This window comes from Silurus meridionalis, chromosome 13, assembly GCF_014805685.1.
Source record: "Silurus meridionalis isolate SWU-2019-XX chromosome 13, ASM1480568v1, whole genome shotgun sequence".
Classification (NCBI taxonomy): domain Eukaryota; kingdom Metazoa; phylum Chordata; class Actinopteri; order Siluriformes; family Siluridae; genus Silurus; species Silurus meridionalis.
In genome coordinates, this window is record NC_060896.1 from 26,689,595 (window position 1) to 26,715,276 (window position 25,682).

Sequence of the window (25,682 nt, forward strand, 5' to 3'; positions counted from 1 at the left end):
TCTAGTCTTGGATTTTTCTGCCTCACATGTTCCATATCAACACACACACACACACACACACACACACACACACACACACACACACACACACACATGCACACATACACAAGCTTCAGGGAGCAAGTTTCTCCACGGGCGATGTGAGTGGCACGCTTTTCATCCATCACTAGCCTGAATTCCTAAACCCTGAGACTCAGCAAAGGACTTCAAGCTTTAAGAAGGCAGTCTCTCTCTCTCTCTCTCTCCTCTATGTAAATGTCCCTCTTCCCTGTGATCTGGCTTCAGTGGTATGCTCCGTAGCTCTTCATGTCCCCTCCCTGCTGCAGTGGCTGAGTTGGTATGGCCCACCGGTAAAGCTGAAGCAGTGCTGTCATTGATTCAGTAGTAACACATCGAGCTGCTGAGAGGAGACGCTGCAGAAGAACGAGAGACAATCCTGTCCTTATGAGCCAAAGGAGGGAGAGTCAATCAAGCTGAAGAAAGCAACCAGTCGTCTCCTGGGGGTTTGCTGGCACCTGTAAAACCTTTCTTCTCCACCTTCGCCATCCTTGATATGACTCTTTTTAAGAGTGAGCATTGCAGCCCACAGTGTGAGTATCTTGAGGTACTTCGTTCTGTCTCCACCTCCTATTGTCACTTTTATACACTTGAGTGTTTGGGGTCAGGTGAGGAGGAGCTTAGTTGAGAGATATTGGAGATCAGATGCACCATTATAGTTAATGCTGTGTTGTCATGAGGATGTCTGGATGTTCTCACGGACAGAATGGACTTCAGTGTAGGACTGTGTTATGGTTCTGGCACCAGCTGTGTTTATACTCTGTTGGACTCTCTCTCTGTGTGTGTGTGTGTGTGTGTGTGTGTGTGTGTGTGTGTGTGACTGTATGCTTGTGTAGTACATGAACACCGCTGTGCTCATTCAGAAAGGTTCTCTACTCTTAGAAAAGACGCTCGTTTGCTGACCTGTTCGTTTGCTGATCTATCTAACAAGCTTCTAAAGGATAGACCAGACAGGGTTTCCGTTTTTGAATGACACCCTTCATAGGAGGTCATTCCTGAGGAGCCCTTCTTGGAATTAATTCTTTCGTTCTACTGTCAAAAGACAGAAAAAAGGAAAAACATTGCAAACATTAACAACCTTTTTGGAAAATTATAAAAAGACCTTAAAAGCTCAGTGTTTTCTTATCAGGTAAGAGTCTAAACCAGTAACAATCCGAGGAACCCCGGAGGAACCCATCTTTCTTAGATTGTACCTCTGCATTTTGAGATGACACCATCTAAAATATAACAGAGGATTTCCCATATAGAAATGTGTTATATGTTTCTATAGAGAACCTCCAAGAGGTATATGAGAACATCAAAAAACCGCTACAAGACACATATTTTCCCATAGGAGCCTCTTTTGGTTCTCTGCAAACAATTTATTCAGTGTACAACAACATTGTTATCCCATACGAGAATGTTTGACGTATTAGAGGAGCCCATAAAAATCCAAAGAACTCTTGAGGAACCCATCCCATATTTCTTAGAGTTTAATACGTGTGTTGCTGATATTCAAGAAACAAAGTGTAAAGGAATTGTGTGAACTTTTAAAGCTTTTATAGCGGGACCCGCTTGATGAAATGAGGAAGGTTTACCAATCTAAAGAACCTGAGAAGATCTGTCCGTATCTGTAAGAGTGTACGTTCTTGAAAACCCAATTGAATGAAAGGTTTCAAGCGAGTGAGAATGTTTTTTTTAACTTCAGAGGAAAAAAAATGTAAAAGATGTATAAAAGCAATAATTAGCCACTGACCCACGATCAAATATATTGGCACCTTTGTTAGATTTCTTTCAAATGCAGTCGTGCAAAGTCGTTTTCTTTTGATAATTTCTGTGAACAGGAATAATAGTCACTAAATCTGCTCCAGCATGTAAATAAGAATAGACATGTGACTGGAAAGAGAGAGAGAGAGAGAGAGAGAGAGAGAGAGAGAGAGAGAGAGAGGAATTAGTCACAGGATTAGTCCTATTGAGTGCTCCAAGAGCAGGAAGTGTTTTCTCTTCCCATTTTCTGTTTTTTCATGCTGCATTTACACACTGCACACACTAATAAGTTGGAAACCTTTGTCCTAAATTTCTAATCTTGGTGTTGTGAGACAATACTAATAAGGACATAATCTCAAACAGATGCAATGTAAATGTATAAATTAACCCTGTACAAGGTGGATGAATGTTAACAACAAACATCATCTGAATACAGTCGAGCAACGATTTGAGATTGTTACTATATGAACAAATATATTGAGACACTTGACTTTTCCAGCCACATGTGGTTCTTCCTTAAACTGTTACCGCAAAATTGGAGGCACACAATCGTGTGGGACGTCGTCTGATGTGGAGGAATGAAATTTTGCCTTCATTTGAACTAGGAGACCCAAACCTGTTCCAGCATGAAGCTCTATGAAGATCTGCTTTGCATGGGTTAGAGTGGAGGATCTCCTGCTATAGAGCTCAAATCCTATCAAACACCTTTAGGATGAAAGTGAATGCTGACTGCACCCCAGACCTTCTCACCTTCTCACCTACATCACTTCCTGATTTTATTAACACCCTTGTAGCTGAACACAAATCTCACACAAATCTTTACAAGTACACTCCAACATCTAGTGAAACTTTTTTCCAAAAGTGTGGAGCTAAAAAACATAGACACAAAATATTCACATTCGAAACATGTTTTTCGAAGACTAATAAGATTTCATCCATTTTATTATCCCTCTTTTCCTATTTGAATCATTAATACATTATACAAGAGAAATGGTTTGCGTGTGAAAGTCTGAAAGTCTGTTAAAAAGTTCACATTTTAAAAACGTCTCTAGAGTATTATTCTTAAATCTGGCAACCCTGCGATATGAACCATCTGTTCATGGTTTTTCCCTGGATTTTGTACATGAAGTTAATATTTATCTTTGCCCCTTTATGTATATTAATCATTTATAAAACCATAAACTTGCGGTAACCGTGCTTGTAATGTATCTGCTGTGACGTATACTTCATATTTATAACATCATATATTGTGATGATGATTAGAAACTATCATTCATCAAGTTTTTAAAAAGTCGGATTATAGTTTTCCACATTTCGTAGCACAAAGCTCATGCATCAGCCATTTTTCAGAAGCGGTGATGTTCTCAAACGCTGATTTGCTGGAGAAGTTTCAAGCCGACTGTCTTAGAGATGTCATGCTGTCTCATTCCGCTCATCCCTCGCTTTATCTTCTTTATCCAGCCTGGGATAAAGAGTGGAGGAGCGAACAAGATGAGACGCCGACTGTTACAGGAAGTGTGTGGTGTCTGAACAGATATCTGCTGCAGAGAGAGAGAGAGAGAGAAGAAAGAGGTGAAACGTCTCTTTAAAGATGTCGGCTATAATGTTAAGGATGATTTAAGGTCTGCTTTCATGGGAAATTCAAATAAATTCAAACAAGTGGTTGGATTTGAGCTTCGCCTCTAAACCCAGCTTAACTGATGTGCAACTTTTCATACAAATCAGGAGAATCACTACACAGTTTTCTTTTTCCCAGGCAGAATTAGGTCTTTCCCTCGCAAAAAAACAGAACATCTGATCTAAGCAAATCAAAAATTGTAATATTTATAATTGTGTATGATACAGTCGATCTAAAATTCCCAAAAATTTCTAATGAATTCCCAAGAATTCTCATGAAGTCCCATGAATTCACAATGAAGGTTTCAGAAATTACCCACCACAGGAATTAACCACCAACCATTTAACATATTCCTTCCTTCCTTCCTTCCTTCCTTCCTTCCTTCCTTCCTTCCTTCCTTCCTTCCTTCCTTCCTTCCTTTCATCATTCTCTTCCTTCCTTCCTTCCTTCCTTCCTTCCTTCCTTCCTTCCTTCCTTCCTTCCATTTCTTCTTCCTTTCTTCCCTCCTTCCTTCATTCGTTTTCTTCTTTTCTTCCTTTCTTTCCTTCCTTCCTTCCTTCCTTCCTTCCTTCCTTCCTTCCTTCCTTCCTTCCTTCCTTCCTTCCTTCCTTCATTTTTTCCTTTTCTTTCTTTCCTTCCTTCCTTCCTTCCTTCCTTCCTTCCTTCCTTCCTTCCTTCCTTCCTTCCTTCCTTTCTTCCCTCCTTCCTTCATTCCTATTCTTCTTTTCCTTCCTTCCTTTTTCTTTACTTTTCTGCCTTCCTTCCTTCTCTTCTTTTTTTCCCTAAATCCGGATATGTAGCTACACTGGTTTCTTATTAACATGCTATAACAGATATCTGATCAATCAGGAAAGAGTAAATCGTTTTCATCCTATATTTGTCACAAGGTTGTTTGAAGGTTGTTTTTTTTTTTTTTTTTATCGCAGTTGCGATTTTCCTTACAAACATCAAACAAGAAATATCGATACGAGATGTAAAGGTTCCTTCCTCACTTCTTTTTTCGAAAGACGGCCAGAAATGACAGTAATAGAGACACTAAGAGAGACATGGAAGAAGAAAAAAAAGGACAGATCAGTGATGTGTAGATGCTGTTAGCACTCACACACACGCTGTTTTGAATGTGGAGTCCGGGGGGATTTCCTCTCAGTAACCTGCCCGATTTCAGGCATCATTTGATTACTTTCCAATCTGCTTCATTATTTATGCCTGTCATTGATCATTAATTCATGGACTCTCTACGGGCCGTCTGCTCTGTCTGCTTCCTCTCTACCTGACATGACTGACGGGGGACGACTCCCTTTTCCTTTCAGTGTTAAGAAAGAAATATAGTAGATGCATATCTCAGGAGAATATGTTTTTCGTAAAATAAACGTGAACATTTTAGGAAGGAAATCATAGTTAGATCCCAAGAATGAAGGGAAAAACATTTGCATTATATAAGGAATAGGGAGAGTGTGGCGTGATGAAGCAGCATCACAATCCTCAAACCTGGGATGACTGTGGGATGGAAAAAATCCTTTAGATGGTATGAGGAAGAAACCTTGAGAGGAACCAGACTCAAAAGCGGAACCCACCATCATCTGGGTGACACCAAGAGCATGAATATAAATCATTAAAACATGAGGAATATCATGAGCAACGGAGTGTGTGATTAGGAGTAGTGTCCTTTCTGCAGTCTTATACAGTCAGTTGCAGTTGAGGAAGCATGTGCTCCTGAGCACCTCACATCTGAGATCATTATACATTGAACACCAACTCCTTGATGCCTGAGCCTTGAAATGATCAGTGATGGAGAAACAGCAGAGGTTAAGAGGCTGTTTATCCTTAAAGTCCCAAATCTTCATGAAGTGGGATCCAACTGGCACTGGAACATGAGATGATTCCTTACTCATCCTCCATCCAAGTATTTGATTCTTGCATACAGTTGTGTACATCACAAAGAAAGAAAGGTGCTTTATACTTGTCAATATACAGCATTGTGAAAATGCATGTCCAATATGATGTTAGGAAGCTGTGGTGAGAGCACAGAGTCAGCCATGATACAGGGGCCTTGCTCAGGGGCCCCAAAGGTGGCAGCTTGGCAATGCTGGGGCTAAAACCCCTGACCTTCCGATCAGTAATCCAGAGCCTTAACCACTGAGATACCACCTCCCCACCACCTCACTGCACTACATTAGAATGTGTAATATGGCACGTGTACCACATATGCAGTACATTTCAGAAAAAAACGTTTTTTGCTACTTCGAGGTAAGAAGTTGTGATGAGAGCATTAGTGTAACCCTACAGTTCTGCTTAAAGTGTGTGTGAAGTAAGGGTTTGTGTGTGTAGCTATTGAGAATCTCTCCGAATAAGGACTGATATGGAGGAGAATGAAACACTGACCTGCATCTATTATTCACATAGAGTTCTCATATACACTGTTCATACAAGTCCATTCAGAGACGAGATCTTTTATACTTTGAGTCAAGTAGAAATACAATAGGAGGATATGTGTGTGTGTGTGTGTGTGTGTGTGTGTGTGTGTGTGTGTGTGTTGCTCAACCCCAACCCCATTCCTTCCAGATGTTTGTTTCAGGGCTGACTTGATGAATCATACGCATGTTTTACACCAGATGCCCACGTTGTATATTCGCCAGTGAGTTTGTTTTTTAATATTTTACATGGCGCTCGAGTCAAACAGAATATGTCATATTTTCTCCATAACAAAAGATTATGAAGTACAAGTATGTCCGTTATTTGGCTGCAGTATAACCATCATGCTAATGGTAATTGTAATGGGAGCAATGGAATTGATGGTAGAAGCGTAGGAGAGCCTGTCCATCTGTACATGATGTAGAAATTGTGCTTAAATACAAAAAGTAAAAACTGAAAAATGTAATATTGATGTTGAAACTGTTTTGTGATGCAACGAGACGGTAATCCAAAATACAGCATGTCACAACATTATGGGAGAAATAAAAGAGAAATATCGTGCTCGAGTCGAGACAAGAGCTCGTTGCATGGTGTTGCATTCTGTCATAAGGACACAGAAATGCCTAAAGATATGGAATAGATGATGTATAGAATAATCTACACCTTTATATTTTGTAATTTTTTAGTTTTTAGATATAATTAAATGGTACCAAATATAAGTGTATTGAAATTTAAGACTAATCATATACGCAGAACGTAATTCTGGCATCTCAGCAAGAAGAATCTGATTAGTGGTGTGAGATTTTTTCTCCTTTTTTGCCCTTTTTTTTGCCTATTTTGAAACATACAGTATTAAGTTTCTTCCAGGGAGTTAATATAAATAAATGAATATATAAAATGAATTAATTGAATAAATTATAATACAAATTGTATTAATACTATATTTTAGGTTAAGACATTAATGACAAAAAAGAGAAAACTAAACCTGTACCATGATATTAGGTATCTATCTATCTATCTATCTATCTATCTATCTATCTATCTATCTATCTATCTATCTATCTATCTATCTATCTATCTATCTATCTATCTATCTATCTATCTGTTTATCTATCTGTCTATCTGTCTGTCTGTCTGTCTGTCTGCCTGCCTGCCTGCCTGCCTGCCTGCTTGCCTCTCTCTCTCTCTCTCTCTCTCTCTCTCTCTCTCTCTCTCTCTCTCTCTCTGTCTGTCTGTCTCTCACTCTGTCTATCTCTCTCTGTCTGTCTGTCTGTCTGTCTGTCTGTCTGTCTGTCTGTCTGTCTATCTGTCTGTCTGTCTGTCTATCTATTATAATATTATAATAGATTTTAGATTTTAAATTCCTCCTCACCTCACCTGATTGAGCACAAATCTAGTGAAAGGTCTTCCCAGAAGAGTGGAGGTTACACTTGTTCTCTCGTCACAGCTTTATAGCTCTCTTTATGTTTCTGGCGTCCGAATTTCTATTATAGTTTATTTACCAAGTAAACCGGCATCAGCAAAAATTAATCCGGTATAAATCCAGATTAGTGCAAATGCATCGCTTGTGAGTGTCCCCGGTATACGAGCTGCGGGTTTAACACTGAGATTTAATCACAGATGAAGGATAAACATGGTTGCGCAGGTGCTGTGATTGACAATGAGGCCTGGTGAGGATTCGGGCTGTAATCTCATCTCACCTCTGTTTTTATCTGACCTCCAAACACATTCTCTGTCCTTAACGACCTGCGTGTGATAACGGATGAGTATTTAAAACGTTTCACCGGCCTCAAAACGATGCTGCACAGGAAAATGTGTTGGAGATCATGCTTTGATTTTATGAACAGATTTATTCGTTAATCGTGATTTCACGTATTGCTTAAATCGTCATTTTGATTAGACTCTGATCTAAAAAATTTAGATCAGATAGATAGATAACTTTTTTGAGCCTGTCTGTTCTGTAAGAAATGGCGTGAATAATTTTTCAATAATTTTTTCAGAAAAAAAGACAAAAATAACTCAAAAGCCCATAAGAAATTGCACTGGTACTTTATACCCCCATTGTAAGTATATTCTATAATTACAAGGAAGAACTTTGTTTATCTACGTTTACACGCTATCACCTTCCAAATAGTCCCTTTGCACAGCGATACACAGCCATGATTACCATTACTTCATGATATGTAATATATGATTGTAGTAAGTGGTTGTATAAGAGTGGTTGTTCTGGTGCATCTTGACATCAGAAGTCGCACACATCTTTAGGGTAAAAAAAACCTGAAATTGGTGGAGTAACTTGTGGAGTAACATGATTGACGTGCGACTAGAGATGCCTCTTTGTCCCTGTTGGTTATCCGCAAGGACCTTTATCAATACTAAACTCTTGACATAACTCGAAATTTTGACATGCAGTTTGCTTTTTGTAAGTCTAATGTTTTTTCAAATAATAGAAATCACACAGGGGTCCATGACTGTGGTCAATAACAAGTTGAGCAAGCAGCTCTTGGCGATGTGTGGTCTGAACTGATCCTCTCTGAGGTGGACTGATATATCAAACTGGCTTCAGTTATAGAAGCTGCCCTCTTTACATCTTTCGCTCTCACATCATACACATACAGGCCCAGACACACCCGCACACACACACACAAACACGCACACACACATGTATACACACATATACACAAAATAATACAAATACAGCTCAAACATCAAATCAAACATCAACATGAAGCAAACAAAATGATTTCGGTCAGGCAATAGTTTTTGGACCCAAACCTGTTCCAGGATGATGATGCCCCTGTGCACAAAGCCAGCTCCATGAAGATATGCTTTCCATGGCCTGGACTGAAAGATCTCCTATTGAAACACCTCTGAGATGAATGTGGTCATCACATAACACCGTTATAGCTGAATACATCCTACACAAATCCTCCACAAGCACACTCCAACATCTAGTGGAACATCTTCCCAGAAAAGTGGAGATATTATAACAGGGGACTAAATGTGGAATGGGAACGTTCAAAAAGCACCTTATTGTCCATAAACTTTTGTCCATATCATGTTCACTCCCCACTAATGATCTCTGCTGAAGTTTTATTTGTCTTCTTGATGTCTCTACACGTTTAACGAGAGGCTGTATATGACAGGATCAGATGAAACCGCGGTTATACGTTTTTATTGAATGGGAAATCATCGCTGTATAAAATATCCGACCCGATCGAGCCGTAGGATTGTTAGACTGAAGGACTGAATCATTTGAACCAATTAACTGGTGTTTTTTTATATTATATCATCATACTTTGGTCCACATTATCTTCTGCTTGCACAAATCTGTATAACCCTAGGATTTTATGTCTCATACATGAGCAAATGATCTGCCAATGAAGATTACACTTGGGTCTGTTAAGTCTGTTCATGGATCATTTTTGACCAAATTAGGAGCGATTTATACGTAGCTGACATTTCCAGCTTCCTGTGAACAGAGCTAGTGGAACACATGACTTTTTATGACAGTCCCTGCACAAATCATAGGAATAAAACGATTCAAAATGTGCACATCTATTAACTATCAACAATCCGGCTTGCCTGATTTTCCCAGCACATTCGAGCCGTTCTAAATGTTTACTGTTGATGTCAGAGTCATTTTGCGGAGATGTCAATAGAGGCTTGCTCGTGGAAAAGACTGAAAATAATGATGCTAATGTAATTAAGCCTTTAAAAGAAAAAGACAAGTGGGAACCAAAAAATAAAAAACCCACCATTCCCCTTTCCCTCCATCAGCACACCTTCCGGAATGGAAAACATATTAATTTCGCTGTAATTCCGTCCTCTGGTGTATATTAAAAGCTTTTTGGCTGTTTATTTCCATCAGAGTCTAGCTCAAAGGCATGCCGGTGCGCCTTATTTTCATGGCGATCACAGCGGGAAAGCTAATTGCATTGTGTTGCGTCGTGTTCACTGCGTATGAGCAAATTGCTCGCTCAAGGCAGTGCATGCTGCTTTGCGTGATTGCAGGGGTCCTGAAGTCTTTCTGCAGTGTAATGGCTTTATCGTGCTGTGGATTAACACTGCCAGCTCGACACAGTCCCCATTCTTGCTGCCTTTGTTAGCAGCGCTGACCTGTAGGGCCTTTAATATACACTGCTTTGGTTTCTCCTTTTAACCAACAAGGAAAAATGAGCTCAATGGATTTAGTCAGTTTGAGATATGACCTTATTTTTTTTCCATCCTTTATTGTTATTATTTGTTTTTTTCCTTTTTTTGCGATTTTTCCAGGTAGCTTTAAAAAACAGCCCCGTTATAGAAGTGTGTGTCTGTGTATGTATGATACCTTAAGGATTTATTTAATGCAACAACATTTTTATTTAATCTCTGATTTTGCGATTAGATACGGGAAAAGCCCTGCTTTAAAAAGGGGTGGAGCTAAAATGGTTATATAATCAAGATTTATTCCATGAAATTTTTCTGCTACAGGAAAGTCATGATGAAAGGGTTCGCATATTTTGTGGGGTTTTTTTGGGGTTTCTTAGTAACAAGCTGAATTTTTTATCATCTTTGAGAAAGGAAAGAAGCTATATATGTTTTGGTAGCTATAAAGGAAGTATTAAATTGTTTGGGAATGTTTTGCAACCAAAACAGCATCAGGGTAAACTGAAATTCTTGCGCTGCCTTTCTGCCTCGACACCCAGACACCCAGACGGCAAAACACTCAAACATCCGGATGCCCAGATATGGTGCAAAATGATAAACAAAATTTTATGCAGTAAAAAAAAAGTATCAAAGGTGAAAACATTAACATGTATACACAAAATTTGTTAATATTTTAACAGTGAAAAATATCATTAAATTTTTATTTACATTTATTTCTTGGTTTGAAAAGTTGAAAAAAATTTTTTTTAGTGTGCGCCCTCTATAGGTCATGTGGCAATGCAAGGCTGAGGCGGGGCCGCTGTTTGCGCTTACCACCATTAAGTGTAACACAAGACCGTAATACACAAGACTCTTTAACACTACCAAGCCAAGTTAACTTGTTAAAACCATTAAGTTTCTTCTCTTTACGTTTATTTTGCTCAAAATAAATATCACCACCTTACTTTTGATACATTCATCTCTTCTCACGTTTCATATACGCGTCAATCCGAGAGAGTTTCACGACTACAGAACATATACATGGCAAGTCTAGACACAGCAAATGTGGTACAGTGGGAGATATTACACGTAAAGTACAGGGCCAGTAAGAGTCTGATATGAGTCTGTCCATCATTCTGAAGTCCATAGAATAAAAGTTGCACTGTATTGGAGGAAAAGTGGGTTGTGTTTGCGTGGCACTATATCATTAAATTTAATTGTGAATTTCAATAAATGTACAAAATTGTTCTTTATGAAGGTAATAGTCTAAAATGGCTATCCTATATGAAGAATAAAACGCTTCAGGTTTCCCCACACTGGTCCTGCTAGTGTTTGTTTCACCAGTAAGTTTGTGTTTTGTCATCCTGGCATCTGTGTTCCTGGTACTGAGTGTGGGAATATGAGTGGTGTGTTAACCCTGTCTGCTGGATGTCAGCTTTAAGGAGCAGATCATGTCCCTGTGGCAGATGGAGAGTAATTAGGCATAAAGCACTTGATATGTATGCCAGTATGAATGCAGGGTCAGTGTACAGGGCAGGCAGGTTCTTAGTGGTGTTCCTGTACTCTGTACACACTCCAGCAGCTCAGTCAGGTACCTTGGCATAGAGCTAACGTGTGAAGAGTGCATGAAAGATCTGAATGTAGAACCATTTCCTTTTCCACAGCAGGTTCATGCAGATGAAGTCCAAACTAAATGTTCTGTGTGAAAGTTTACTAGTTGTAGCTAGAAGGTTTCTTGAGGTTTCGTGAACGCTCCTTTTCAAGTTTCTCTTTAAATAACGATTCCATATAGTGCATCTTTAAAAAGCTAGAAACACTGATATATATAAATAAAAATAAACAGTACGAGAAATCCTATTTTATAAGACTACATCTGAAGGAACTATTTGCTTTTTCTTTAAAGGTTCTAGTTAAATCTTCCTTAGGAAACTGAGCCATTGAATGAAATCTTGAAATCTTTTCTGAGGTCCCATTTATGAAGTTCTTATCACATGAACTACCTGTTTCTGCAGATGTTGGCCCACAAGTACCAACCTAATAACACATGAGATTTTTGTGAATATTAAAACTTAGAAATAATGAGGATGGATTTTTCACTTCAATTAATACGAACAGTTTTGCACTCTATCATGACACTGAAATCTCAATCAGGGAATTTCATATGGTTGGGTGTCCACAAGCTTTTTTCCATGAGGTGTCTTTCTATATTTAATTCCCATTTTTATAATTCCACTAAAATTTTTATAGTCAATTTTTGTAAATTTTAATTGTATATTGTTACTTTACTTCACATTTTAACTTGTGTATAATTGTATAATTGTGTTTCTAATAAGTGTACATTCAGAATTTGTATATTTTAGTGAAACTGCATGGTAACAATGTCCTCTGTAAAAAAAAAAAAATATATATGGAAAATTAAAAAGATTTACAAATACATTTGAATTAAATTAAATTGAGCTGAACTGAACTGAACTGAACTGAACTGAATTGAGGAGCCTTTTTTCCTTAGAGCTCCTGTGAGGTGAATCCCTGTGGCATGTGTGTAATTTTCTCCCAGAAAAGGTTTCAGGGTCTCTTCGGAAAATTTGAACGATTGTCCATTTACAAGTGTGAAGGTGGACAATGTGAATAATTTTCAAATACAGCAGATTGAATGGTCTCTAGTCAAACAAAATAGCATTTGGCGAGCATGTCCTGCTATTCGCCACTTTCCCATCTGTGTGTGTGTGTGTGTGTGTGTGTGTGTGTGTGTGTGTGAGTGTGTGTGTGTGTTTTTCAGGACCCACACTGTGCCTTTTCCTGGCCAGCGTGTGGAAATTGCGGCGCTGATAGCATGCCACGCTAACCAGCCGCTCAGTCTTGCTGTATAATGCAGCCCAAAAGAATCAATCTCTCCATGTCTTGGAACAAAGCCCTAAAATTGGATGTCTCTTGTTTCTGGATGTTTGCGTAGATGAATTTTGACAAGCCGGCTCTGCGGTGGGTAAAATCTACAGCGAGGCCGCAGTGCACAGTGTGAGAGCGTGTGTACGCTTTTATAGTGCTTAAAACAAACAGCTGTACATTTGGCCTGGTTTCTGAAGCATCCTCCGTCTCTCTCACTCTCTGAAAGCCCTGTGGAGTCGAGTGAGAGCTGAGAGGTGACCTCTGCTTTTAGAGTGGACGCTGTTGGGGTTATTGGTCCTGCCTGACAGCTTCTTGTTGTTTTCCCACAGACATGAGCATGACCGGAGAGCTGAAATCAAGCCGCTCGAAGACAGGAGGAGTCAAGAGGCCGAGCAGTGCTGTGTATGGGTGAGTGTAAAGTGCCTACAGCTCTTTCTAAACTTTCTCTTAGACTACACAAAAAATGCCTTGGCACTACAGGAGCTCAGTGTTGATATAGAAACTTAAAAAAACTTGACATACAAAACCCACCAGCACAGATTTTATGACGGGATAAAGAATCATTGTTTGTGCAAACTTGTTTCTTTATAAACCGTTGATTCTCCACAATATTTCAGGTTTGAAAAACACCTGAATTTCCTCATCTTCATTTTCCTTCTCCAATGCTTCCCAGAACTTATTTACACACATCATCATCACCTACAAATCTTTTTTTGAAAACCTTTTCATCTAAAGAACAAACCTAATTTTTACTTTCACCTTGTATGGACCCAACAGCAGATGGATTCCTTGTAGGAGAAGCTTCTAAGTAGAACCACTTGAGCAAACACCTGCTTGCTGGTTTACTTTGTAGAAATTATTCTAAAGTCAAACTCTTTATAAACTGGTTAACCACATCAGAGAACCTTTCAGAAACCTTTTTCCCCATCCATCTGTGAATCCTAGATAGAACATTAGAAACCCATCTGAACAGAGCTCTTTTTTAAGAATGGAACAGCAGGTCATCAGTCCATCAGAGAAACTTTCAAGTGGAACCTTTTAACATTTTGTCCTCCTTTATAGAAGAAAGGTGATGACACCTACAGAATAGTGGGCAATGATGCAAGTTAGTAGAGAAGAATAAAACGTCAATATGCAATATTAGTATAGAACGTCACCAGCATGTGCTAGTAGTAAAGAAATCGAGCAAGATGACTGGCTATTTTAGACTTGTGGTCTCTGTACAGGTCATCCCAAAGTTATGATGGTTCGATTTACTACTTTTCGATCTTATGATGATAGCGATATGATAAAATTGTTGTGCGACAGGCAAACGTAGCAGTGTATATGTGGTACGACACGTTGGGACGCTGCGAGGAGTTGATTTGGCGTTAGAGTGCCTGTTTTTGGTGTTTTTGGTGTTTCAAAGCCCAATTTTAGCTTTTGTTTCTATCTTTTTTATGTGTCACCTGAAAAAGAGCGAACCAGTGCATGCTGTTAAGTTTATACATTACGGGAGTGTAAATTTCTCTGTTTTGCCAAATTATGTGCTATAATTTGTTACATTATTAACAAAAGAAAGTACACTACCCCATACTGTTCACCATTTTTTAAGACTCCTGGGTAGGCCAGGCCATGTCTCATCTTATATAATTTTAGGTTACGATGGTGTAAGCTATATTTATAAAACCTAAAGTGTCATTTTGTTGCTTTTGAAGGTAAAAAAATCTCACAATCTGATTTTAATCAGCCACACATGAACAGGAAATGAACCTCAGAACAAAACACTGATTTCTATTTTAGCCTCGATATTGGAGGTATGTAAAAGCGTGACAACGAATCCCGCTTTTCCCTACGCCAGTATTTGACCGCTTGTTGCGTTTTCGCCGCGTCTCCATTTTCATTTCTGATGCCACGATTTATTCAATATGGCACCTGAGGGGAACGTATTCACCTGGCGATGGCGCTCCCAGAGATTGGAGTTTTGATGAGAAAACGACTGCCTTTGGTTTGTGTCCAAATATAACCTCGTGCCACATCTCCTGGGGACACTGACTGATATGATGATATCTCATCACCACCCCAGGATGTTTGCGTTGGCAGCAGAGGCTCCGCTTTTCAGTCTCAGAATGGAACATTTACTTTAATGATTTCTTTCGCACTTCCTCTTTTTTCAACTGCTGCTCATTTTTAAGTCTTGTGCCATTAATCTGACCATGACTGCTTTTGTTGATGTTGATGTTGATGATGGTATGGTGACTTGGACTGTCGAAAGCAGGTTGAGTGTTCGGGTTTAAATCTGAGCCTGTTTATTTTATTTTATTTATTTCACTTGTCATTCAATGCAACATAATTGATGCACCATCCAGAGTTGCATCATAGAATAAATATCTATTTACCTCAGTTTGGGGATCTGTGCCCATCTTTGAAGCTGGTAGAATGTATTTTTCGTATTTTTTCAACCTGCCATTTTTTCTCTCTTTGGAGGTCAATATGAACTTAATATTTGGTATAGAGTTTATGAGACAGAGTGAAAATCACAAAGGGAGATGAAAGGTACAGAAGTCGTAAGAGGCCATGCATTCAAATATTTGAACACAACTTAATTTTCTCAACACAACAAAAGTTTTCTGTTTTCTTGTGATCTTTAATTTATATGAAATTGACTACATGTTCATCTAGGTTACGTATCAAGAAGCTTGGAATGAGACGCTGCGTCAAAAATGCTTTGAGAAAACTTCTGTATGACTACGCTCTCAACCACATGTGTAATCTGTCCATTGGAAGGGAGCGGCAGGGTGACATCATGACCAGGAAGCTAAAAATGCACATGCAGTGGAGATGGCTCTAGCTTTGAAGAGAGAAGGAAGCAATTTCCCCTGGGCCCACAGGAGGATCTGCCATGCCAGCTTGTAAAGGAGGCGAGAGCGCAGTCCCCCCTTGTGGTTGATGTAAAAGACCATGGATGTGTTGTCCATATGGACCAGCACATGATGGCCCCTCAGGTCTGAGAGAAAATGCTTAAATGCTAGAAGCATCGCCAAGCATCTCCAGGCAGTTTATGTGCCACAAAAGATGGTGCTCTTTCCAGAGGCCTTGATTAGAGCGACCACTCATGACCACCCCCCAGCCCGTGAGGGAGGCATCCGAACCCTCTGTTCCTGAGCCACCACTGCAGGGGTCACATGTGCAGGAGGCCAAGCGGCACCACATTGGACGCAGCTGCCATTAGACCCAGCAGATCTCTGTATTGGAGAAAGCACACTTCTCTTGGCATTTAGTCTTAACCCCAACTCCTTTATATGTGCTTAAACGACACATTGACGCCTAATCGCCAAGTGCTCCGGCATAAATTGCTCTTTTTTGCTTAATTATGTACAAAAATATGTTAAATGATTACAAAAGACAGTACACTACCCCATACTGATCACCATTCTTTAAGACTCCTGGGTAGGCAGGGTCATGTCTCGCCTTACGATCATTTCAATTAACGATGAAGTCATTGTAACGCATCTCCATCATAAGTCGGGGAAAACCTCTACTGATCACGAGGAAACAATGTTCACGAGGAAATTAAGTCATGATCATGGGAAAAGAAAGAAAGAGATATTAGAATGCATGGCCTCTTAGGACTTTCGTAGAAAGACATTGAAATGTAGGTGTGTTGTATGGTTGGTACAGTGTCATGGTAACTCATGGTGTAGGAGCAGATGTTCACATGGACAGTTTCCACTCGACTGATTTTTTAAGAATTCCAAACTGATTTAATTTAATAGATGTTCACCCTTTCCATACCGCCTCCATCTCTTTCCCCTCTCTCCATCTCTTTCTCAGCTTTAATGGAAAAGTCATGACAAAAAATATCTTTTTAATGCCCTTTTCAGATTGTATTATTTTTGCAACTGAAGCTGCAATAATGCAGCTGTTCCCAAAGTGTCAGAAGTCTCCTGAGTCTCATCCGAATCCATACTTTCAGTGTTTTTTAGTATTAAACTTCAACTTCTATAAAAATTTTATCTAGTTAATATAATATTGTATAGTAATATAGTATTGTCATTATGGTAAAAAGCTTTTTCTTTTTTTCTTACTCCCGAATAAACGCAATCTACGAAGTGCTCGTGTCTTGATGCTACATTTAAACCAGAACAAATGCAAATCTTGTTTTTAAATCTTAGGCCATGTCCACACTTATACATATTTCATTTGAAAACGCATATTTGTTCTTCCTGTTTTGGCCTTCCGTTTACACTGAGACCACTCAATAAAAAGGCAGCTTTTTAAAATTGTGAAAACGCTGCAACGTGAAAAACGGAGGCTTTTAAAAATGCTGACTTGTTTTTAGATGTCACCGCGACGCTTCAAAGAGCCGGAAAGTCAATTAACGGCAGGGGTAAATGACGCAGGTTGAAGCGACTTTTGGGAAACGATTGAAAAAGAAATCTGGACGCAGCAATGTTTAGATGTTTTAAGATGTTTCCAAATATATTCTGTATTAGTGTGGATGTAGCCTAACCTGATAAACAATATAAAATATAGTGAATGTTAAAAAAGGGCATATTAGAGGGTGGGGTTTTAGGGAAGTGTGGCAATCTTAGCACATTTACAGCGTATGCATTATACAGTATATGTTATGGTCATGTGACCTACTAATGATGAACGTCTACAGCAAACCAAAAATCCCGGATTGGCAGTAGGCAGCGTATACTGTATGTGCATACATTGTGAAAACATTTCCACCTGTATGAAGTACGCAATTAAAAGAGAATTTTGATCGATTTTCTCCAGAAATATTACATACAGGAATCACTCTTTAAACTAGTGTGTGTGTGTGTGTGTGTGTGTGTGTGTGTCTGTGTGTGTCTGTGTGTGTTGAAAGCCACAAGCACAGCCAGTGGTGCTAATACTTCTAAAATTTCTCCAATGGTTTGGCCTGTCTTGTAGAGCCTGGGATTTAGAGGAATAGAGGAATAAATGAGAGAGCAGAAGAAGATTGGATTTACGTCCTCCAGGACTCGGACTGTCTCACCACACACCACACTGTTTATATGATAAATGACACGCAGGCTTTCCCCTGTCCTGTCTTTATCTATTACACACTGGAACATCCGTCTCCGCTCGCTGCTCGTCGTTAGAGCTGGCATCTGCACTGCACTCGGCCTCATATCTATTTTTCGCTCAAATTGATCGCACTCACTTACACAACCGACTCTATTATAATCAGTCATGTATCGACACACAGTGAGTAAAAAAGAATAAAAAAAATGCACCTACAGCAGCCTGAATTGCTCTGTGAGAAAATATGACCAAATGCCCACTCTGTACACACATTGTATGGGCAAAAGTTTGTGGACACCTCAGCAAAAGATTGGTATTTGCTTTTTGGTCACACAGTACAGCTACTTCACTACTGTAAGCATCTAATCCATTTAGATCTACACTGAAATCGTTTAGTATTAACAAATACATGGTATTTGTTAATACTAAACGATTTCAGTGTAGATCTAAATGGATTAGATGCTTACAGTAGTGAAGTAGCTGTATTGTGCTAGCTAGCGATTACTATCCAGACTATTATCCATTATCCATGTTCCCTGTTTCTGTAACACTAATTTAGCATAAGAAGCTGTGTGTGAATGAATCAAGGCAGATTTCTACCTTTTGTTGTGGTTCGCACTTTCGTGCTGTACGCACACCTTTGAGTTTACATGTACCGTATTTTTCGGGCTATAAGCCGCTACTTTTTTCCCACGTTTTGAACCCCGCGGCTTGAACAACGAAGCGGCTTATTTATGAATAATTCCTGGGTTTTTCCCGGTTTCACAAACTTCAAGCCAAAAAACTGAACCCTATAACATTAGACCAATGAAATTTCCGAACGGAAACGAAAAAACGCACCTCACCTGTGTTCTGAGCTGCACGGCATCCGGAGAAAAAAATGTTTTTTTAAACGCACGACGATGCCAAAAGATAAACTCCCGAGAAAAAAAGTTGTGAAAGGAAGGAGGAAGACAGTGAACAATGACTTTCTTGGTCGGCTACTGTTTAGATACAAGCCGTTGTAACGCGTTGAGTCTGGGTGAAGGGAGAGCTCGCTAACTCCAGTTACAACAGAAATCATATAAGCACAGACAGGTTTCCAAAACTCTTTTTTATTATTCTTGGCAACAGCGTTACGGGTTAGTCAAAGAAACTTAGAAATGAGCATCAGAAAATAATAAGGACATAATCCTCGGTCTTGAACACATGCAGTAATACCGGAAAAAAGCAGTGGCATGCTATTCCCAAAATACCGCAATGCTCCTAAAGAAAGCGCAACATATTTTACCCGTTACACCGTGCGTAATGTGTCTTTTGTTAAAGCCTGTGTAAAGTTCATTAGTTTCAGTGTAGACAGGTGACAGGCTTATTTATGTTCAAAATAAAAATATTTTTAAAATTCAGTGGGTGCGGCTTATATAAAGGTGCACTGTATAGTCCGGAAATTACGGTACTTTTCTACTTTATCATGAGTGAAAAATTGGTTGCTCTACTTCAACTTTTTACCAGAGAATTTATTTGCATGAGGGCTTGCACTCGTACCAGAGTAAAAACGAAAGACTTTTTGTCTGTTGCGCATGTTTATTTTACAGCAAATAAACGTACGAGTGTCCACGTGTAAGTATCAGTTCCCTGAGTGTGTAATCGGTGTTAAAGAGACATTTCGGTCTGCCAGCTGTTCTGTCACAAAAGAGACCCCAGTGTTTATATCCAGATGTTCTCTCAGGCCTTAATGCACAATACACACAGACACACACAGACACACACTCGTACTCATACACTTATTAATTTGGAGAAGATGTGATTATTCAGCCATTATGAGCAATATCCAGTGTAGTGTATCAGTGCAGAGAAGTGTGACTATCGTGTGTATGGTTTTGCTCATTTCCGGAATCCGGGTAAGATTGGACATCATGATAGTGGATAGGAATGTCTTAAAATTTTAGGGATTTTGTACTTCACTTGAAATAATTAAAATTTGTTGATTGTTGATAGTGATGGGAAAATCGGATAATTTTAGTGACTTGGTTTTTGAATCTTGTTCATCAAAATAAACAATTCTTTTTTCAGTTTATTTTGTTTCTTTAATTAGAAATAAAATAAATTGTTACATCATCAATAAGCAGATCCCCAACACATCTACATACACAAAGTTTGACTATAGTGTAATAATTTATATATGTATATATACGCATAGCTTCTATATGAGACATGTTGTTAGAGAAGGGAAGAAAAGAGTGCAGGGTGGAGAAGAGTGATAGCAGGAGTGATTTGTGATAGAAGAGTATCTGTGAGAGTGAAAGGGAAAGTTTATAGGACTGTGGTGAGACCTGAGATGTTGTATGGTTTAGAGACAGTGGCATTGAGTAAAAGACAGGAGGTGGAGCTGGAGGTAGCAAAGCTGAAGATGTTGAGGTTTTCGTTGGGAGTGACGACGATGGACAGGATTAGAAATGAGTTTATTAGAGGGACAGCGCATGTAGGACGTTTTGGAGACAAGGTGAGGGAGGTGAGATTGAGATGGTTTGGACATGTGCAGAGGAGGGCCATGGGGTATATCAGTAGGAGAATGCTGAGGATGGAGCCACCAGGAAGGAGGAAAAGAGGAAGAACAAGAAGGTGGTTTATGGATGTGGTGAGGGAAGACATGCAGGTAGTTGGTTTGAAAGAGTCAGATGTAGAGGACAGGGGGGGTGTGAAGACGGATGATCCGCTGTGGCATCCCCTAATGGGAGAAGCCAAAAGAAGAAGAAGAAGAAGCTTTTATATGAGTCATGTGACCAAAAAAGAACGACTCGGACCACCAAATAGTCAAGCGATGAACTGCTCACTCTTTGAGACGCCTCATTCTTCTGAGTCACATTAAAGACTTGTTCAAAATGAATGAATGAATCGTTCATAAACCCATTACTACCATCTACGTCACTTTAAATGTGTAAAATAAATGAATTTGGGCTAGCTCTTTGACATTCGCTCAGTGTCGTGGTTTTTCGGTAAATAAATCACACTGTAAACACAGACAGGACGTAAATATTTACCAGGGCTTGTCGAGACAACTCAGCAAGTCCTCTGAGTCCAAATTAAAAGCTGTGACACAGCTGGTGTCTACACTGCTAAAGCTACAAGATCCATCATCTCGTAGCGTGATGCACACCTTCAAATGCGGCTCCTCTAGATTTATGGCTCATGGTGCAGTGCCAACATTGTTAACAAGAACATCCTAGCAGGTATATAGAAGAGGGGAAAATGACCACAAAAACCTAAATTTCAATCTAAAACAAGGGTCAAAGTACCAGTGTTTAATGTTCCAAAAGGACAATTTGAATAAATGCAGGAGAAGATTGTGCAGGAGGGCAAATTACCTCGAAAGTGGGAAGAGGTTGAAACTATCTCTTACGTGCATGAGTATATTTTTCCTTCAGTAGAGTGCTGTAGAGTGAATGCTTGTGAATATAAAATGTAAGTTCTTATTAACCCTTTTAATACTTTTTTTTCTGTTCATAGTGTGAGCAGCCATGCTAATTTGAACATCATTTGCAGACACCCTTTCACTACATCATAAGATCTGTATCTGCTTTTTAAACATCCCGTTCTAAATTTAGTCTACAATTGCTGTTATAATAACCTCCTCTCTTCTCGGAAGATGTTCCACTAGATCTGTGGAGGTTTAAGCACATTCATCTACAATGGTATAATTAAAGTCAGGTACTGATGTAGGTGAGGTGAGGAGAAATTTCGTCAGCATTTCAATTCATCCCAAAGGTGATCAATACGGTTGAGGTGAGAGATTTATAGCAGGAGATCTTCTCCTTCAACCCATATCTTCCTGTAGTTGGCTTTGTGCACAGTGGCATTGTCATGCTGGAACAGGTTTGGATCTTCTAGTTAAAGTTAAGGGAAAATGTTATGCTACTGCTTCCAAAGAAGTCCTATAAAATTGTGTACTTTGTGGTAACAGTTTGCAGAAGAACCGCATTAACTGTAGCTGGAAAAGTCAGGTGTTCCACCTGTCACGTACTTTACAGCACTCCTGGAGCACAGAAGGTTAAGCGCCTTTCTCAAGGGCCCAGGACTAGCAGCTTGACTTTACCAGGGCTCGAACCCCCAACCTCCCGATCAGCCTTAACACATTGGGCTAACTAGCTCACCTTACAGTTATCTCAGTTATACAGCTGAGCAATTGAGGGTTAAGGGCTTTGCTCAAGGGTCCAGTAGTGTCAACTAGGTGGTGCTGAGATTTGAGCCAATAAAATTCTGATCATCCTTCCCACTGAGCCACCACTTCCTTAGAAGAGACTCTTGTGGGTGAGAGACCATCCCATGCTCCTAGCCTTTTTGTCTTTCTTGGTCAGAATAAAAAATAAATAAATAAATAAAAATAGCAGACATTGGCAAGACTTCGCAAGAAGATAAAGACACAAGAGGGTATAATAGACCAAACAATAGATAATCATCGGATTAAACATAGGAGATGGACATAAATGGGAGGATTGTATAAGTTCGAACTAAATTTGCCACTGCCACAACGGAAGCATAAATGTTGGCTCCCCGGCGCGGTGTGTTTCTCTACTCGTTAAATCCCGATTATAGTCTGATCATCGTATCTGGTTATATCTCCGGTGCAGCGGCAGTGTTCCGTACCCTCGAACATGCCATCATCTGTTTTCATTACCGCCAATGGAGACAGCAGTCTGGTCAGGCAGCACAGGCTGCGAGGCTAAAATAATAGGCCCACTCCATCTGTTACGAGTGGCCCGTGCCTGAGGAGATGGTGGAAGAGGAATAAAGATCAACAGCAGGTCAGGCTGTTGATAGCCACGGTGGGCTTTGCGGTGTTGAGGTCACATGACTGGGAAAGCTTTATTGTTAATGAGGTGGCGCAGTGGGAGAGGGTCTGTTACCGTCCCACAAAACTGTAATAATAGTGTGAAAAGAGCTGCTGGGTCGAGCTCAAAGAAACAGAACCGTGGGGCTCGGGGTTAGTTTGGCTTGTCTATATAGATCCTGTTGTGCACAGTCAGGGATTATTGTGCTGTTTTAGTTCTTTTTGAGGTTCTTTATTACTTAGGCACGGTCGCTTCGGTCACCCGGGTCATGCTGTTTATTGTATATTTATATGATTGGAACAATGAGATTAAATGATCCTGTGGAGTTTACTTACTTTCAATAAAAACAATAACATTTCTATTCAATTTATTTTATTTGTAAAGACCTGTTTACATCCAACATTGTCTTAAATCAGCTTTACAGAGATAAAGAGTTTATAAAGTAAAAAAAGTAAATAGTTTCATGCCTATATGTTTGTTTCTTTAAATTCTAAGTCCCTAATCCAATAATCCCTAATTAGCGAGCCAGTGGGACCGTGGCAAGGAAAAGCTCCCTGAGATGGCATACCAGACAGGGAACCCATCCTCATCTGGGTGGCACCGAGTGTCCACTCATTACAGTTCCATTGTTGGGGTCATGGATTGACTTCATGGATCTTTAGGCTGTATATGTGGATCCATCCCCAGCAGCACAGAGTGGTCTTCAATTGAAGAGAACTCCATCCAGAAGTAGAGTATAAACAGTATTTCTAGACACAAGATTTAAAATGCCTCAAATGGCTGTGAGTGGAAATTGAAAAAATAATTGAAATACATGAATCCCCCGCTTTAACGAGGTGCGAATCTCGTTAAACTCATTTGTCTCAACTTCTTTTTTGACGTCATAGGACACTTCAACCAATAAACAAGCAGAGAAACTATGCTACTAATAGGCTACTTATTATCTGTATACTGTACAGTACATGTACTTACTTTAAATGTGATACAGTAAACTGTATTTCTACCAATTTACACATAATTCATCTCGCTATATTTCTGCAAATGGTTTTTGTGTGTGTTTAAATTGTATTTAAATTGTGTGGGAGGATGAATTACAGCTTAAACAATAAAAAAATGTAATTAAAATTGAAAAATTATTAAAATTATTTTATTTGGGGTGGCGTCCATTTATAGTTTTTAGAGTATTTTTCGTTTATGGCAGGCGGTTTTACGGCGTTACCACCGCGATAAACGGGGAATTACTGTATTTTTGATTTCTGTAAATGGTTTTATCAGGAAGGGCTGTTATAGAAAAGCTACATTTTACAATTCCCTGTCCAAAGTGAAATCCTTTCCATTAGCAGCACATCCTATTTTGTTCTATTCCTCCTACACCTCAGCAAGTTGCCAACAATTCATTTCCATTCATTGAAGAATGACACGTCTTTTTAAACCATTTATAGTTACACATCCAAGAAATCACGAGGTGGTATCAAAAAGTTTCGAGACGAGCTCAGTTTACAAGAAAGTACTTTATTTATCTACGTTTACACACCGTCACCTTTAAAACAGTCCCCCTGAACAGCAATACAGCGCTTCTTTTTTTTTTTTGCTTTCTTGTGACTTTCATGAAATAAAAGCGGCAGAAAATAAAAGCTTGTATAAAGCAGGGGTCTTAAATGTTTTTCAGATCAAAGACCCATTAGGCGATAGAGACATGGGGCAGGGGGCCGCCTGATACAAAATGTGCCAAACATAATTACTGATATTAATGAGAACCAATCATATTACGCTAGTTATATAACATTAAGATAATTAGAAGTATGTTGCTGTTGTATATGCGTCATTGTCTGTATATTTTTATATATTTAAGATAAGATTTATGCATCATAACAAATATTTTGCAATTAAAATCACAATTTATTAAATTGTTAACAGTTGCCTTTTATTTGAACAGATTTGCAGTTTCATACATTTTCCTCTTACAATAAGGTGAACTATTATACATTTACATGAACTTCAGCTTCAAGATAAATAGACTTTTAATGTAAAAATATTTGTAACATTCAATATTTTATCTTCTATGTTTTTACCCATGTTTTTTTTTTTTTTTTTATAAAAAGTTATTTGATTCATCATTAATTAGCGGACCCCCTGCAGTACCGCCAGGCCCCCGGTTGAAGGCCCATGGTATAAAGCATAGATTTAAGATCTATGAATCACAAAGCTTTCATACAGCGGAAAATTATACGTACTGCTTTTTAATTAGCGACAGATGTGACATGGCTTTAGGATACACCTAAATTTTCCACCAGTGAAGTCTATTTTTTTAAAAATATTCCAGCACTGTAATGATGCAGATATCTGCAGGGATCTTATCAATATAAGATAAAGAGTAAAAAAAAAAACATCCACACACAATCAACTGAATATATGCAACAAAAAAAAAAGAAAGAAAGAATGCTATACAGACTGCAGATAAGATCAGAACCCACAGGCAGAACTCGGGAGCAATATGATGAACCAGCTCGAGAGGTTCTCAGTGCGTTCAAACAGACGGCAGAATTCATCCATCCATCCACAAACCTTGACAGTGTATATTACAATCTGATCATTCGGCGACCCCCTTTAGGTTATCGCAGAACATAACCAGAGGTCTCGGCTAATGGAGTCGTTCCTGCCCGCGCAGCGAGAGGGAGAGAGTGAGCAAAAAAAAATAAAAAAAAAAACCCCGCATGCCGTTTGCCCCCTGGCGTGAACAATCCATCTCAAATTGATCTTGCAACCGACTGTGGCGGGCCACTCCGAATCAATCTCAAATTGATCTCGGCGCCAGAGGTGGAGAAAACTAGCAGCGGACCTTATCAAAAATATTGTGGTGTTGGGCAAATCTGACAGGCAAACTTATCACAAAGGAGCAAAGGAAATGGGCTCGGAGACCCCTCAGGCCCCTTATTCAGGACAGGCCCCTTCTGCACACACACACACACACACACACACACACACATCAACAC

At 39.3% G+C, this 25,682-nt stretch overlaps 1 protein-coding gene across 1 annotated transcript in view; it reads left to right on the forward strand.

Moving 5' to 3' along the window:
• Positions 1 to 344: 344 nt before the first annotated feature.
• Positions 345 to 25,682, forward strand: part of LOC124395370 (RNA-binding Raly-like protein) — an 84,675-nt gene continuing 59,337 nt past the window's right edge. Inside the window, exons 1-2 of the mRNA XM_046863805.1 lie at positions 345 to 590; positions 13,177 to 13,255. Coding sequence (XP_046719761.1) covers positions 554 to 590; positions 13,177 to 13,255 — 116 coding nt within the window. The 5' untranslated portion in view covers positions 345 to 553. The remainder of the gene's footprint in view (positions 591 to 13,176; positions 13,256 to 25,682) is intronic.